The sequence below is a fragment of the Zea mays genome, chromosome 2 (assembly GCF_902167145.1).
Source record: "Zea mays cultivar B73 chromosome 2, Zm-B73-REFERENCE-NAM-5.0, whole genome shotgun sequence".
NCBI classification, from domain to species: Eukaryota; Viridiplantae; Streptophyta; class Magnoliopsida; order Poales; family Poaceae; genus Zea; species Zea mays.
This window is the reverse complement of record NC_050097.1, coordinates 20774088-20791135: the sequence shown is the minus strand read 5'-3', so window position 1 is coordinate 20791135 and position 17048 is coordinate 20774088. Positions and strand designations below refer to the sequence as shown.

General features: G+C 52.6%; 1 protein-coding gene across 1 annotated transcript; it reads left to right on the top strand.

The window, feature by feature from the left end:
* Nucleotides 1–5303: 5303 nt before the first annotated feature.
* LOC103646101 (zinc finger protein ZAT1) lies at nucleotides 5304–6689 on the top strand. Its single transcript, XM_008670823.3, has one exon. It carries the CDS (start codon nucleotides 5505–5507, stop codon nucleotides 6426–6428), a length of 924 nt encoding a protein of 307 aa, XP_008669045.1. The 5' UTR covers nucleotides 5304–5504; the 3' UTR covers nucleotides 6429–6689.
* Nucleotides 6690–17048: the final 10359 nt, after the last annotated feature.

Here is a 17048-nt window from a genome sequence, read left to right as displayed (position 1 = left end):
TCACCATGGATTCATAGTAACGAGTTCCAGTTTCTTGCTAAAAATATTGTTGTGCATTAAGGATCTTTGATAGATGTACAACATTTTGGCAGATCTTTGTATGCCATTGCAAGCTGTCCTGATGTAAGAAAACAAGCTGAACTCATGGCTTTTCCATGGGTTTCCACCCGTTTACGGATTGGTTTGGGATCAACAAAATTAGGCCTTGTTCGGTTATTCCTATTATTAATGGATTAGATGAGATTAGAAAAAAAAATTGATGAACTTTGACTTGCTTGGTATTTAAACCTAGCCAATCTCACTCAATCCACATGGATTGAGAGTTAACCGAACAAGTCCTTATTGGGTTGGTTGAGTTTGATTTACTTGTTATATTTTTATGTGGGTATGGAACAGGTGTCAAGGTGGCTATATCCATCGGACTCTTTATCCCACCTTCTATCTCACTCCATATTTTAAACTCTACTCTGTAAATAGTGCGATACAGTGTAAAACAATGTTTTGCACGACCATATACATACTCTGTAGAGCCGACCTTACTAAACATGGGTGATATGGGTATGGGTTGGGTGCGGTTTGGATTTCCTACATGGTGTATGGGTCGGGTATTGGTTGGTTGCCATTAGGAGGCCTACCTTTTTTAGGATTGAGTAGGTCGTAAGACTTGAGATTCTGTGCATGTTTCAACTGCAACTGTATGGGACTAGCGCCAAAGCTAAATGAGAAATCTAGCGTGGTGAAACACATTTCAAATTGTGAATGATCAAGGGTAGAGTCAAGAATCTCAAGAGTCCTACAAACATGAGGGCTAGTTTAGAAACTCAAATTCTCTTTAAGATTTGAGGGACTGAAGGAAAAATTAGTTCATTTTCTTCTCGATCCCCTCTAATCCCGGAAGGTAAGTTTCCAAACTAGGCATGGAGGGCCTTCCCCTTCTAGTCACGTCGTCAATGGAGAACGCTTCCAAAATTCTGAAACCCTAACTCTAAATCTCGTCGTCACAAACTTGGCCCGTGGCTACCACGTCGGTGGCCATCCTCCTCACCAACCGATAATGACACAGACGTGGTAAGATTGTCTCCAATAGATTGTGCATATGGTCATGTAAAACACTATTTTTGTGTTGTAGAGTGCACTATTTGCAGAGTAGAGTCCGAAATAGGAGATGTGATGGGATGCGGGACGTGAAATTTGCTGGAGACAACCTAAGTAAAGATTGTTCTCATAGTCACCGACTGATCGACATGCTGCTCCTGCAATGCTATAACAATATTGTTGCCGGACCTAGTTAGGCCTTGTTCGGATAATTATACGTCACATGGATTAGATGAGATTAGAGAAAAACAATAGAGATTTTGACTTCATATGGATTTAAACCTACATATCCTCTTCAATTCGCCCTGTTCGGTTATTTCTATACCTCATGGATCAGAAAGGATTGAATAAAAATTATGAAGAATTTTGACTTGATATAGATTTAAACTCATTCAATTACCTCTAAACTATATGGATTGAGAGAAAATCAACATGCCCTCACATGGATTGAGATGAAAACGAACATATACTTAGACTTTGTTTATTTCTCAATCTAACTAGAAATCGTTCCAAAGCCGATTCTCGGAAAACCCAACGACCCCTGTGACCCCGGCACGCACTGCTACCCAATGCCGTAAATCTGAAAGTGCCTGGTTTTCTGTGTTAATAAATCAGAACCGTCCCATGCGTGTTCCTGCTGGAATTTATAAAATTTGTACTTAGAATTGGAATTTGCGTTGAAGTTAAATTTGGATCAAGAGCAATTGTAAGAAAAAAAGAAGAGAGTACTACGCTTAATGGGGCACCTGCGCTACTGCAAGGCCCATAAGGTCGAACAGCCAGCCAGACTATGTGAGCTTCTTGACCCTGCACGGGAAAGGCCGAAGGAAGCAAGACTAGGCAGATGTAGCGGCGGCCCAGGCGCTCAGCAACTTTTACATCATTACATGGCCTCTCCTCTTCGTTACCGTCAAACTTGGCTCTAGGCTGGATAAAATGTTCGTGTCTTGTCGGGCGGCACATGTGGTCAGCTCGAGTCAGTTAAAATCGGCTCGTTTGAATTTTTTTTATGAGCTAAATTGACATCATAGCTCGGTTCGTGAACGAGTCATCTCAGTTTGTTAACGAGCTAGCTCGCAATGTAAACGAGGTATCACATTTCATCAAAACGAAATTATATGCATATCATTTACGTAACAATTGATAAACATATTATATATACGTGTGGTGTTTATGGCCTATAAGTTAAACTAATGATTGATGAACTGTGTTTATGTATTAAATTGACCTATGCGAATATAACTTTATGTTAAATTGATTAACCTATGTGTGTGAATTGTGAATCGATGAGTGATGAGTTACGTTAATTTGGTGTTACATTTAGTTTAAAATTAGCTAGAAATTGATTATTATACACACATTGTTTTTTCTGCTCTGGCTCACGAGCTAAACGAGTCGAGTCGAGCTAACTCTATAACTCGTTAGTCTAACAAGCCGAACCGAGCCAGCTCGAACTCGGACGAGCCGAGTTAAGTCGATATCCAACCCTATTTAACTCCACATTCACATCTACCTAACCAATAGAACATATATATTTTTATTTTTTATATTTTATACTCAAGGATAATATAAAATAAAGTGTATTTATATAATATATAAAAATTTAGCAATACACAGTCATCTGAGTAGTTTAAAGGAAGTTGGGAAGAACGTGCAAAGGATCAAGGATGAAAGGCTGTAGTGGCACTTGGCTGGCTGATAAGTGATAACCGAAGTTCGGTATAATACTGGTTACTTTTGACGAACATTACAATCACGACGTCTATTACTTTTGAAGAAGTTCACACAATACCGATTAGCCTTGATGAACACCATGGCAACAACTCCTACTTTTGTAGCTATAGGAACCTCAGATCTCTATCCGGTATTGAGAGACTGTTTTCTTGGATTAGAAAGAAGTATAAGATTTTTATATAAAAGGGACGACGGAAACTGCTGTTTAATTGGAGTAGGGGTATGGCAAAAGTATTTGCTCTGGAACCACCGGTAATCGCAGGCTCGTAGCATTAGGGCATGTACAGTGGTGTTTAATGTGGGGGCTCTTAAGGTGTTTTAGGGAGTTATTTGCAAAATAATCTTAGAGCCGTCTCTCCGTGAAGAGACGCCTCTGGCTCGTAAACCAAGTAACAACAGACACCTCACTTCCCACTGTACGAATTTGTCGTCTGTTCTATCGATCTGATGCTATACAAATAAATTTAATTCTGTATTTATTAATAGACTACGTTTATAGACACTCCATTGTACAATAGAGTCTCTTAGTTGTCTCCTGTGCTTGGAGAACCGTTTTGGTGTCTCTCCACTGTACATGCCCTTAGCATTACAACTTTGATGAAGTTGCTCCTACACGGCTACACATGGCCCACGGTCGGAGTCGGGCGCCGCGCTCGTCAGGAAGATGAAGATACGCACACGCTAGCATGCGGCGGCGGCGGCAACGCTTGAACAAGAATGGTGCCGGGCGAGGCGATTAACTCTGGAGTAGGTGTTTAGTGGGGTAATCATGTGAACCGGCGCGCACCTACTGCCAGGAAAATATCGAAAGCGGTTGGTTGCAATTGGAAAAGCACCTGCCCTCGCCGCACAGGCGCACCAAAAGCGCTTCCACGTCGTGCAGCCAGCCAGAGCCACACCCCAGGGCTGGGTCGGGGGCTGGGACGGCATACTGAGCCGATGCTTTGCTCGCTTCCTATGCTCTACTCCCTGGCTCTCAGTAAATTTCGTCTCTCTCTGTTTTCTTTTGTTAAGTACTTGCTCCTACATACTAGTACATTGGGGGAACCAGTAAAAACATGTCGGATAGTTTGACAACTCTATTTTTTTAAAGGATTCTTATTTTTATTAAGAAAACATAATTTTTTTTTAGAAAAATAAGGTTTCTAAACTAGCACTAAAGAGTGGTAAAAACGGATGGAAATCGATGCAAGGAAAAAAAAAGAAATTTGAGGGCCGGGAGAAATTACTGGGAAGGAAAGGAATAATGAGATATATTACTATCTGGGTGGCCCTGCATGCCTTTGGGAGGAAGCTACTGATCGATGGAGATTGGAGAGCCACTAATGAAGCGTTGCCAAAACCATACCGGCATCATAAATAAATAAATAAATAAATTGAAAAGAGGCGTAAAAACAGAGGGCGCGTTGCGATGCGACAGACCCTTGGTCTCGGGTGGTGCCGTTGCAGTTTTGGAACCTATCCCGTCCGATTAGTTTTGACGCGTACTCCCTCAAGTTAGCAGTAAACCCAGTCCCTCAAGCGACTACCCAACCCAACCCAACCCAACTCCACCCCACCGCTGGTCTGGTCACCACGCATTGCATTGCGTTGCATGCGTGCGCTTTGCTTTGTTTTGTTTGCTTCCCGGGAGGGAGCCTTCTGAGCATCCCAGCCTTGCTGTTGTTTGGCACCTTCTGCTCTGAACTCTTCTTCAGTCTCTCTCCTCACTCAGCTCGCCTGCACGTATGGCGCACCAGCAGTCCAGCAGGGGTTGGAGTGGAGCCAGTCAAGCAAACGCCGGAAACCGGCCAACCGCACTTCCCAGTCGTGATCCGAGAGGAGAGGAGAGGAATGGTGGCTTAACATGGAAAAATCTGGCCTATATTAAGCTAGCCCAGAAAAAGAGCAAATTGACAGCCATCGCCATGGAGTGGAGATACATCTTCAAAAAACCAAAAAAAAACTTACTGGTGTTACTGCTCATAATCCTTGCATTTGACAGTAGTAAACTTTGCATAGCTGGTTGATAATAATAATAATAATAATCAAATACTATATGACACAGCTGGTTCATAAAGTAGTGTAGTACGTGTACAAATGATCTGTACATATGGTTGAAATTAAATACTTAACTGTTGACCAAAACTGATCCGTGTGCCATGCATGCATACAAGACAAGGAATTGGACCACAAGATGCATTTCATATCCTTCGTATGACCAACATTATTAATTCATACAATGTACTCACCTTTTTATATTTTCCTTTAGATATCTTTTTCTTAATTCTTCCTTCCCTTTTTTTTCCGGGTAAGATACTTGGGCCTGTGTGTCACTCCATATCTTTCTCTCTTATTTTAATTGACATGCCACTAAATTTCTCTTGTCCATCATCTGGAAATTAATGTTTCCGGTATTCAAAAGATATAATAGTTGTGCTCTCAAAATTGCAATAACCAAAGGATACGAGGAGCCCCCACAAAAAAAAAGAAAGAGAAAAGATATGGGAGGAGATCAAAAGGGAATAAATGTGGGGGGAAGCTTGGCAGTTCCGCTATAATCTACTACTACCGCCCCCATGGAGGCCGGGGGGCAGTTTTCTCTCTCGCTCGCTCTCGTCTCGTCTCCTCCAAAAGCTCGTATTTTTAGCTCTCCCTAGCTCTCTCTCTCTCTCTCTCACGACCAAGCTCTCGCCATGGCCAAAAGCACATGCAAGCTATGCTCCCGCCGCTTCGCCAGCCCCCGCGCCCTCGCCGGCCACATGCGCGCCCACTCCATGGCCTCCGCAAAGTCGCAGATCTCATCGGCCTCGTCGGCTTCGACATCCATCACGGCTAGCGGCATCGACGCCGACAAGAAGCGCGGCCCCGTCCGGGGGCACGCGCTGCGGGAGAATCCCAAGCGCCGCGGCCGCCTCGACGACTCGGATCGCGAGAGCGAGACGACGGACTACTACTCTCCGTCGCCGGACGCCAAGCGCTCGCACGCCGGATCGGGGGACGCGGAGCCGGTGAGCTCGGTCTCCGACGCGGCCACGCCGGAGGAGGACGTCGCGCTGTCCCTGATGATGCTGTCCCGCGACTCCTGGCCCGCGCCGCCGCCGTACTCGTACCGCCTCGACTCGGACGACGACGACGAGAGCGACGCCCGCCCGGCGGTGGTCGCCGCGACAGCGCAGAAGCGGACGCGGTACGAGTGCCCCGCCTGCAAGAAGGTCTTCCGATCCTACCAGGCCCTGGGGGGTCACCGGGCCAGCAACGTGCGCGGTGGCAGGGGCGGCTGCTGCGCGCCCCCTCTCAGCACTCCGCCCCCCGCCCCGCTGCAGCCATTGCCAGAATGCGAGGGCAGCGAGGAGGACTCCAAGGCGCAGCCGCACGAGTGCCCCTACTGCTTCCGCGTGTTCCCGTCCGGGCAAGCTCTTGGCGGCCACAAGCGGTCTCACCTCTGCTCGGCAGCGGCAGCGGCGGCGGCCGCCGCCCCCGTCACATCAGGCGCTGATCCGTCGATCACAATGAGGAGCCTGGGTTTCATTGATCTGAACCTCCCCGCGCCCTTCGACGACGTGGAGGTCTCCGCCATGTCTGACCCCTTCCTCTCGTCCAAGCCAGCAGGTTCTTGAAAGCTAGCAGAGCAGGCAAGCCGGCCGCTTTACCTCGCTCGCGATATGGCTGGTTCCAGTGGCGACGATTCGAGGTAAGGATCAGAGACGGAGAGAAAGACCTGCTGATTAACGAAGCAGTAAGGAAGGCATAGAATAGCCTATATATGATTAAAAAAAAGAACTGGAGACGTCTTTGCTTGGGTTGGGTGGTTCATTTTTCTTAGTATATGTGTTTGTTTGCATTGATTCAGTCAGCTACAATATCTCTCTAGTCCTCCATTTCGTTGTGTCTTTTTGTCTGTTTGAAGCCATGGAACGGAGTAGATTGGGGCAGCTAACAGAGCTAGCTAGCTAGTTCTTGAATTCTCATCTGAATCAAGAAAATCCAAAAGAAAGAGAGGGAGAGAGAGAGAGAGGCAGAGAAGAAAAACTCCAGCTGAAGTGTTGCTTTCTGTTGCAGTCTCCAGCTGTGCTCGTCCCAACTGTCCATAGGCCATTGCAGGGAGCTTGGCAAGGCACCAAGGCAATCGCAGTCATTAGCCGGTAGCCAAAAACACCAGCATCGAGTTGGCGATACCAATGCGGGATCGGCCTGGCGTTCATGTTTAGTTTGTTGCAGAAAACTCTGCCGCCCTGCTTGCTCTATCCCTTTCTCTCCTTTCGCTGTTGCCTGCCTGCTGGATGGATGCTGCCGCCCACCACCAGCACACCACCACCTGCATCTGCCTATGCATCCTTCCTTCTGCTGCCACTGCCAGGACCAGCAGCAGCAAAAAGGCTAGGCATGAACCCCACCCCCGTTCTTCCCGGAACGAGCATAATGCATCCCAACAGATTGTCCGTCCCAGCAGCTAATGCTGTTTTAAATGATTTATATAGGTGTATATAAAATACGCCATATACGGATCTAGAAATACCTCGGATATCTACGAGTATTGTACAGATGTTCGTTGCTTAGATGCGAATGCGATCTGCAGAGCCGCTCCTCTCCACGTTCGGCGGGAGCCAAGCCAAAGAGGTGGTTATATGCATGACCCACCACTCCCATCCACGTGGCACCCGTCTCTCTGAAGCCAAGCCACGAGCCATCAAACCGTCATGGTCAATTGCCCATCCCTCCAACCCCTACGCTTGGTTTGCATCGACTGGTCTCAGATCACTACAGTTCAGTGGTCAGGTGTTAATTCGGGGATTAACGCGTAGTAGTTAACTAAAATAAAATGGGGGTTATTCTTAATTAATAAATGGGCCTGTACGGTTACCATACCTGGAGCGCGGAGGCCGAGGCGGATCTCGCGGGTGAACTCGGTTGGTCCACGGCGCGGCGGGCGGGAGCTGAGGGGAACCGGCTATGACATGTGGGCCTTCCCTTGCCCCCGCCGACCCGGCGTGCGCGCTTCTGTGTGCCGGTAGCATGTTGGATTGGACGGGAAAGCCGCTTGGGTGGAGACACACAGGAGAGGAGACGGCCCCGGAATGCCCCACGTGGCGGCGGCGCAAGAGATCACGGATGGACGGCTGGGATTAGTTCACGGATGGCGCCCTGGGTGAAAATCGTTCGTTGCCCGAACCATCGGTCTCCTGCTTACGTTCCTTGATGAATTATTATGTTTTGATTGATGATAGAGGAAAATTTAGCTTTTACAGAAAGTTGGTACCGATAATTGATAGATTATAGTATTATCTTGACAAGGAAAAAGAAAACGGTAGTCCTACCTCCTAGGAGAACAGTTTTCACTGGTGACAAGTATGCTCTGAAACGGAACCAAAAGAGGCACTGAAAAGTATGCTCACTAGTTCTCAAAAAATATAAAAAGTATGCTCGACCACTAGTACTAGTGACAAGAAACATACGGCGCGGGCTGCAGTGCAGTGCAGTGCAGCAAACAGCACAGGCACAGCATGTAGCATTGTCGTCTGGCTTTAACTTTTGCCGGTGTCGGAGTCACTGAACGCGAGACTTTCGTGACGAGCTCGCCGAGACCCGTCCTCCGGGTCCGCGGGCGTGAGAAACTTCTCGCTCCGATGCTCGCTTTGGACCGGTCGTCGCACTGGCCGTCTACAGCTACCAAAGAAAATTACTTGTACCGGTACCGGTAGCCTTTGTCCCGTGGCCCTGCGCAGCCTATCACGATGCAAGCAAGCAAGCAAGCACGTAGCAGGCACCACGTTTATCATCGACTATTTTGAGCCTATGTTTGATTGAAATTTGAAACCAGCCAACCAGCCTGTAAATCAAATCAAGGATCTCCAGCCAATCTAGCGCTTTCAATACAAATAAAAGAAAACATTTGAAATCATCGCCAAGAAATGTGGCCTTTATTAGGCTATTAAATTGTTGTTCAGATATTTTTCATTCGTAGGTGGCTGTACACGCGAAAGGAGGATTCATGTGACACGAAGTCAGTGAGTACACCAAAACACAGTAGATAGAGAGCAAGTACATCACTCTTCTGGCGTCTTTGTGAGGCTGCTGAAACAAAACAAAATCAAAATGTATATGACTGCGGGCACCCAAACTCTCTCTCCGTCTTTCCTTTTACTATGTGTGCCGTGTTAGAACACCATCGTTATAGTATTTTATCCCCACACGTGTTGATACTAGAACGATTCATAATATCCATGAAGAGAAATCCACATATTACAATATAATGTGATAGTCCCATGGAAGACCAAGCCTTCACAGTATCATTATTCATGTGGTACCACGATATATACAACATGATTATATATTTAAAAGGGATTACAATCCATAGTTTTTTCTATTTTAGTACAATGTCGCACTAGCGGAAACACACATACAACAATATTGGAGTAGAGCATAGCACGACAACAAGTTGAAGACTATATAACCCTCAATCCTTAGACATATTGAGCATATAATGAGACCATACAATCCTCCTAACATCCGTTGTTGTTGTCATAGTCAGGTTCCTCACCTTTGTCAACAATTTTCATTACGATTTGTTATATGGTTAGCGATATGCAATGATAGGGAAGAGAACCTATTATTTGGCTTTGGATTTCCTATACATACCTCACAATCAATGTATCAATATTCGCAAGGTGTCATCCCATCCCATATCCAACACAACATGCCACACTCTCACATCTCACTGATACGCTCTTTGGGTTGATAAGGACCCTCTCATCCTTTCCTCGATTGCATTCCTCTAGATCTTTATCCAAACTAGGGGAAGAGAAGAATACACCACTCTCGTTGCGCCATGCCGTGCCCAGATACTAAAAGCTAGGCCCGACCCAAATGTTCGGTAGGCCGATGATCAAGTCGTGTCGTCTCAAGCACGACACGACAAAAAACTTGTATATATATATATATATCTAAAAATACATCTTCAAATTATTCATAATTTTGCTATAGATTAAAAAAATATGAGAAAGAGAAATCAATGTTTTTTCTATAATTTTTGTGAAAAGATAAAAATCATTGGAGCATGGAATAACCTTTTGAACACTAGTTTTTTCTAATTCGTGTATCACTTCGTGTCGTGCCGTCCATCATACCTAAGTTTGAGGCACGACATAGCCTGGTCGTTCAGGTCGTGGTGGCCCGACCCATTTTTATTCGTGCCAGAGCAACGTTCTTTATATCTATCCTCTATATCCGTCCTTTACAGTCTTCTCTAAAAGATTTCATCCTCTATATCTGTTGGCGTTTTGACCCCGGGGGGTCCCTGGACCGACGAGTAAATTGTCGCCGCGTGTCCCAGCCCAGATGGGTCGGCGCGAGACGGAGCACAAAGGGGGGAAGACAGCAAAGGGGAAACCCGCGGCCTTTGTGTTGTCCTGCGCCCAGGTCGGGTGCGCTTGCAGTAGGGGGTTACAAGCGTTCGCGTGGGAGAGAGAGAGAGGGACTGTCCGCCAGCCCGTTCTCCCGCGCGGCCAACCTTCTCGTATGAGAGCCCTGGACCTTCCTTTTATAGGCGTAAGGAGAGGGCCTAGGTGTACAACGGGGGGTGTAGCAGAGTGCTAACGTGTCTAGCAGAGAGGAGCCAGAGCCCTAAGTACATGTAGTCATGGCAATCAGAGAGGTTTTGGCGCCCTGTTCATGTGATGTCGTGGCCGTCGGAGGAGCGCTTGAGCCCTGTGGAAGTACAGCTGTCGGGGCTGTCGGATCCTTGCTGATGTCTCCTTGCTTCCGTAAGGGGCTGAGAGTCGCCGTCATCATGGAGCACGCGGGGTGCCATCATTACTTGTTTACCGGGGCGAGCCAGATGGGACGCCGGTCTTGTTCCCCGTAGCCTGAGCTAGCTAGGGGTAGGGTAATGATGGCTCCCCCTGCGACGTGGTCGGTCCGAGCCCGAGGTCGGGCGAGGCGGAGACTCCTCCGAGGTCGAGGTCGAGTCTGGGTCCGGGGGTCGGGCGAGGCGGAGACCATCTTCCAAGGTTGAGGCTGAGTCCGAGCCCTGGGGTCGGGCGAGGCGGAGTCCGTCTTCCGAGGTCGAGGCTGAGTCCGAGCCCTGGGGTCGTGCGAGACGGTGTCCGTTGTCCGAGGTCGAGGCTGAGTCCGAGCCCTAGGGTCGGGTGAGGCGGAGTCCGTCGTCCGGCGTCGAGGTTGAGCCCGAGCCCTGGGGTTGGGCGAGGCGGAGCTTCCTATGGCGCCCGAGGCTAGACTTAGCTGCTGTCAGCCTCACTCTGTCGAGTGGCACAACAGTCGGAGCAGGGCAGGCGGCGCTGTTTTCCTGTCAGGTCGGTCAGTGGAGCGGCGAAGTGACTGCGGTCACTTCGGCCCTATCGACTGAGGAGCGCGCGCCAGGATAAGGTGTCAGTCAATCCTTGCATTAAATGCTCCTGCGATACGGTCGGTTGGCATGGCGATCTGGCCAAGGTTGCTTCTCCGCGAAGACTGGGCCTCGGGCGAGCCGAAGGTGCGTCCGTTGCTTGAGGGGACCCTCGGGCGAGACGTGAATCCTCCTGGGTCGGCTGCCTTTGCCCGAGGCTGGGCTCGGGCGAGGCGGGATCGTGTCCCTTGAGTGGACGGAGCCTTGACCTGAATCGCGCCCATCAGGCCTTTGCGACTTTGTGCTGATGGGGGTTACCAGCTGAGATTAGGAGTCTTGGGGGTACCCTTAATTATGGTCCCCGATAGTAGCCCCCGAGCCTCGAAGGGAGTGTTAGTACTCGCTTGGAGGCTTTTGTCGCACTTTTTTGCAAGGGGACCGGCCTTTCTCGGTTGCGTTTCGTTCTGGGGGTGCGCGCGAGCGCACCCGCCGGGTGTAGCCCCCGAGGCCTCGGAGGAGTGGTTTGACTCCTTCGAGGTCTTAGCGCGTTTCGTGATGCTTCGGCCGGTCTGGTTGTTCCCTCATGCGAACTGGCCGTAGCCTAGGTGCATAGTCAGGTTCCAAGTTCTCAGGCTGGTATGTTGACGCTGTCAACGGTTTGGCCGGAGCCGGGTTTGCGAGAGCAGCCCCCGAGCCTCCGCACAGAGCGAGAGGATGGTCAAGGACAGACTCGGCTTTTTTCATACGCCCCTGCGTCGCCTTTCCGCAAGGAGGAGGGGGGAAAGTGCCATGTTGCCCTCGGAGGGCACCGAACATGGTGTCTCCAGTGAGTTGCTAACGGGTGATCCGAGTGGACGCCCGTGCCCCGTTCGATAAGGGTCGGCTAGTGGCCCAGAGGCGCGCTCCAAAAGTACCTGCAGGTGATTTGCCAGACCCGGTCCCATTTGATAGGGTCCGAGGGCTCGATGCCTCCCTCTGATGGGATTCCGTTACAGAATCGCTCCTACTGGTCTCGGAAATGTCCTAGGGTACCTCGGGAGCGTAGCCCGAGCATCGGCCATGTATCGGACGTACCCAGAGTCATCCCTCGCTTTGCGTGCTCTGAGGCGGCTGTCGAACCCTTCGGGGGCCAGCCTACGAACCCCTGATCAGTAGTGGGCGCGGAGCCCGAGTGGCCTGAGGCGGCTGTCGAACCCATCCGAGGGGCCAGCCTTCGAACCTCTGACCAGTGGTGGGCGCGGAGCCCGAGTGCTCTGAGGCGGCTGTCGAACCCTTCCGAGGGGCCAGCCTTCGAACCTCTGATCAGTAGGAGGGCGCGGAGCCCGAGTGCTCTGAGGCGGCTGTCAAAACCTTCCGAGGGGCCAGCCTTCGAACCTCTGATCAGTAGGAGGGCTCGGGGCCCGCTTCCTTCGCGGAGAAGGATCCCTTTCGGAGTATCCCCTTTCCCGGTCCCTGTAGCAAGAGAGAGAAAGAGGAAGAGGAAAATGATACGAAATCGAACAACGTGGCGCACCTTTTTTGACGTGGTCATTATGGCGGAGGTGAAGCGTCGCCTGCTTCGCCTGCCAAAGGTGCCGCTTGTCCTGCCGCAGAGTCAATGCGACGGGACGAGCGGTTCGCGGGGCAGCCGTTGTGCGTGTGCGAGCCGTTCGAGGAACGGGCGTCTCGCCTTTGAGTTTTGAATCTCGCGGTGGGTTCAGGCGAAGTGTTGAACGGGTCTCGCCTGTGCCTTTATATATTCGGGAGAGGGACTGGTGACGGTTCTTTACTCTGGTGCTCGCCTCCCACTTAGGTTTCCGCAACCTGAGGGAATAGCCAGAGAAAGAAAACCGCGCACCTTGTCCGCTTCGCCGCCACCTCTTCTACTTGGTGATGGCCGACCGGGTGACCGTTGTTTCGCCGCGCGACCCGTGGCCTTTCTCCACCGTCACGGCGGACGATCTGGAGGCCCTTGTTGCCGATGGTTTGCTTCGTCCTCTCTCTGGTGACCCACAGCCAGAGTGGATGGCCCCTCCGAGCGGAGCCGCCCCGTCCCCGCCGCCGGGGTATGTGCTGAGCTTCGTCCCTTTTCACGAGCGAGGGTTCGGAGTGCCGGCAAGTCATTTCATGCAGGCGATTCTGCACGTCTACGGGGTGGAGCTACACAATCTCAGCCCCAACTCCATCGCGCAAGCAGCCATCTTCGTGGCGGTTTGTGAAGTGTTTTTGGGGATTGCCCCCCACTGAGACCTGTGGACCCATCTCTTCTCCGTGGAGCTTTTTGCCTCGACGACGAGGGAAAGAAGAGTTCGCATGGCGGTGCGGGCCGGTGGCTGCATCCTCCAATTGAGGCAGGCGCGGGCGCAGCAGTACATCCCTGCCATCCTCGTGTCTTCGAACAAGGGGTGGCAGCGCCGGTGGTTTTATCTCCGAAATGACGACGTGAGGCTCCCGTCGTTTTCTCAACGAGTGGTGACCGCCGCCGGCAGTAACTGGCGCTATGGGGCCTCGCGCGAGAAATAGAAGAATCTCCAGCCCCTTTTGAAGGCTTTGGAGGAGCTGCGAGAAGGAGGGCTCACCGCCGCAGGGGTGGTTGACGCCATTCATCGCTGGAGGGTGCTCCCCTTGACGGAGCGGCGGCTGCCGCTTTGGGAGATGATGCCGGGGGTCGACTTGGAGGGTTTGCAGATGTCCTCAGTCCCCCTCCCCGCCGATGACCTCCACAGGCGGGTAGCCGGCACGGTAGGGAGGTTAGACGCCAGCGCCCTTACCTAGCTCTCGATGCGTCCCGATCGCGGGTGTGTGTCCCTGGTGAGTGTCCGCTCCTTCTTCCTTCTTGTGTCGGATTGCCATTGGTTCTCACAGCCGAGACTTTTCGTCTGTCTCCAGGAGGTGGGGTTTCACAAGCCTTCCCTACCACCGGTCCTGGAGGACGCGGTGGACCGAGCCGCGCGGAGGGTTGCCGCGGAGAAGAGGAAGGAGAAGAAGGACGCGAAGAAGGCTCAGGCCCGTGAGCGGATGCGGGCTCGGGACGCTTTGGAGAGGCTTCGTCGTCGGCAGGAGAGGGATGGGCTCCCGAGGGAGCCATCGCCGGAGACGCCTGATGATGACGACGACGATGACGACGACGATGATGAAGACGACGACATGGCTGCCCGCCTCGGCCTCAGCCCGGATCTGAGGCTGGGCCAGGGGTCGTCGAGCCAGCCCCCAAGCGGGCTGGCGCCGTTGGTATCTGGGGCCGGGATGTCGGGGTCCCGGTCCGAAGAACGGGGGCAGGCCGAGGGGGTACTTGACCCCTTGGCCGAGGTAGTTGAGGTGACCCCGGGGAGTCAGGCCGACCCGCCTGTTCCCCAAGAGCCGTTGCCCGTGCCGACTGCACAGGAGGGTGATCCTCGGGTCGTCGTGGCTGCGCCTGGGCAGTCCGTCCCTCTGGTGCCTCGGGCGCCCGAGGCAAGGATGGTGCCGAAGCCGGCAGCGGGGCTAACCTCGGTGGTACCCGTGGGGACCGAGGCTCAAGGGACCTCCCCGCAGGCACGATTGGTCGTGGCCCGGAGTGGGTAAGTATCTGAGGATACCTTTGTCCCGGCTCCTTCTTCGTGTGTCCTGGTCCTGATCTTTCCTTTCTTCCCAGCAAACGGAGGCACGGTTCGACCAGTCTGGCTCCTCGAAAGGCCCTTAAGACGGCGCCAGCTTCTGCGGCCGGTGCTGCATCGGGCCTCGCCGGCTGACTGGCCTCTACACAAGGTGCCCTCTAGTAGGGGGCTCAGGCGGCACAGGTTGCCGTGGGGCGAGCTCCCGAGGCTGACCCCTCCGTCGAGGCGGCCGTCGTGACGAGGGAGACTGTTGGCGCGGCTGCGGCCTCAAGCCACCAGACGTGTTGCCGGTGCTGGCACCGGCTTCTGCCGAGGCTGCTGCCGTTCTGGCCGTGGAGCCACCCGTCACCGCCGACGCCGAGACGGCCGAGGTGCCGCTACTTGATGCCTCGGAGGAGGGGGGCGCAGAACCGCGACCCGTCCTAGGGAGCGGCAACCTCGTCCTCGCGCGGCGCAGTCCCAACGGGCGGCGTCAGTCGCTCCGGTTCTGGACCCGTGGTGCTTCGGATCCCCTCTTCGTTCTTGACGATGAGCGAGAGGAGCAGTCTTGGGACGGGCTTCGTGAGTGCGCCGAGGCAACGGTGGGGTCGCTTCGGTCGACCTTGGAGGTCCTTTGCAAGGACGTTCCCAAGATCCTCCAGGTAAGGATTTCAGGCATACCTTTCACGTGATCAAGGTATTCTTTGTGACGCCCTGATTCCTTTCCTCAGGATCTGACGGACCTGAGCGCCGCTAAGTCGTCGTTCATCCACCGCGAGGCCGATGTCTGGGGTTCGCTGCGGTTCCTGAGGACCACGCTTGCCGAGGCTACCGAGTGCCTCTCCCAACGGAGCGCCGAGGTGGCGGACCTTCGGTTGCTCTGTGTTGATCTGGGGGCAGAGGCAGCAGCGGCACGCGCAGAGGTGCGGCGGCGGCAGTTGGAGCTTGGCCAGGTCATCGGCGAGCGGGGCCAATCTCGGGGCCGGGCTGTCGAGGCTAAAAGCCGGGCCGAGGCCCTTGGAGACCAGCTAGCCGAGGCGTCTGCTCGGGCCGGAGCCCTTGCGGCGGACCTAGCCGCGGCCGTCGGGTCTGCTCAGTCCGCCCAAGTCGCAGCCTTAGAGCAGCGTGCCCGAGCCGAAGGTATGTCTTGGCTATTTTATGATTTTTATTCAGCTTTATTCTTCAACTCGTGTTTGAAGACTTCTGCTTTGGCCATTTGCAGAGCTCGAGTCTGCCCTTGACGAGTCCACCAAGGCACTTGCCCAGGCGGCTGACCAGAAGGAGGTCGACCGCGTGGCCATGTCCGAGGCTATCTCGGCCTTCTGCCAGATCTTCGGTCTTGACGACGTCCCCTCAGGAAGCTCCCCCCAGAGTCGCCTGCAGGCCTTGGGTGACCACGCGCGCGGTAGACTCCACGAGGCGCTGCATCACGGCGTTAGGCGGGCCTTCGCCGTGCTCGCTTCCCACTATGATGTGGATCTGGAGCAGGTCAGTGAGGGGTATTGCCTTCCTGACGAAGATGAAGCTACCCTGGCTGAAGTCCAGAGGCTTGACGTGGCCGCCGCGGGCCCAAGCGCGGCGCTGGCGACCACCTTCGAAGCAGAGATCCTTCTGCTTGCGCCGTCGTCCGAGGCCAGGGCGAATCTTGCCGAGGGTGGAAACGAAGCCGAGGGCGCGGCTGCTTCTTCGGGCGACGCCTGATTCTGCCGGAGCAGTTTATTTTGAATGCGTATGTGTCTTTTGCGGCCGCCGAGGCCCGAACACTTTGTCGTCGTAATATAAAGTTGTCTCTCTTTTCCTCCTATTTTGCGTATCCGGACTCGTTCGTCAGTAGCAGGATTGCTTACCCAAGTAAGAGTTATTTTTCGCGGTAGGTGACGAGTGAGGTATCCGTATCCCGGAGGCGTAGGAGTCCCTCGGCTCGGTTGGCCTTGCCACTTACATGCACTCTTATTCGTTTCTCGGGGTCCTATTACTGATATAGCCGGGAGACGAGAAAGTCGTTTTGGTGGAAGACTTCTTTCGAGGAAAATTTTGATGTAGAGGGGGTTCGCCCCTTGTAGCCCCCGAGGGAGGGTCGGGCTTTGCCGAGGCAAGGCTGACCCTTCCTTGATGGTTAGACTTTATTGGCGTATGTGAACGAGGTGTATGAACGACTTGAAAACATCTTAAGGGTAGAAGCGACGTAGCTGTCGGATGTTCCAAGCGTTGCTGTAGACCTCGCCTTGACTGTTGGCCAGCTTGTACGTTCCGGGCTTCAAAATCTTGGCGATGAAGAACGGCCCTTTCCAGGGAGGCGTGAGCTTGTGACGCCCTCGGGCGTCTTGTCGTAGTCGAAGCAC

What these genes read in the sequence shown, in the direction of transcription:
- LOC103646101 (XM_008670823.3), top strand. Translation starts at nt 5,505, where the DNA reads ATGGCCAAAAGCACATGCAAGCTATGCTCCCGCCGCTTCGCCAGCCCC.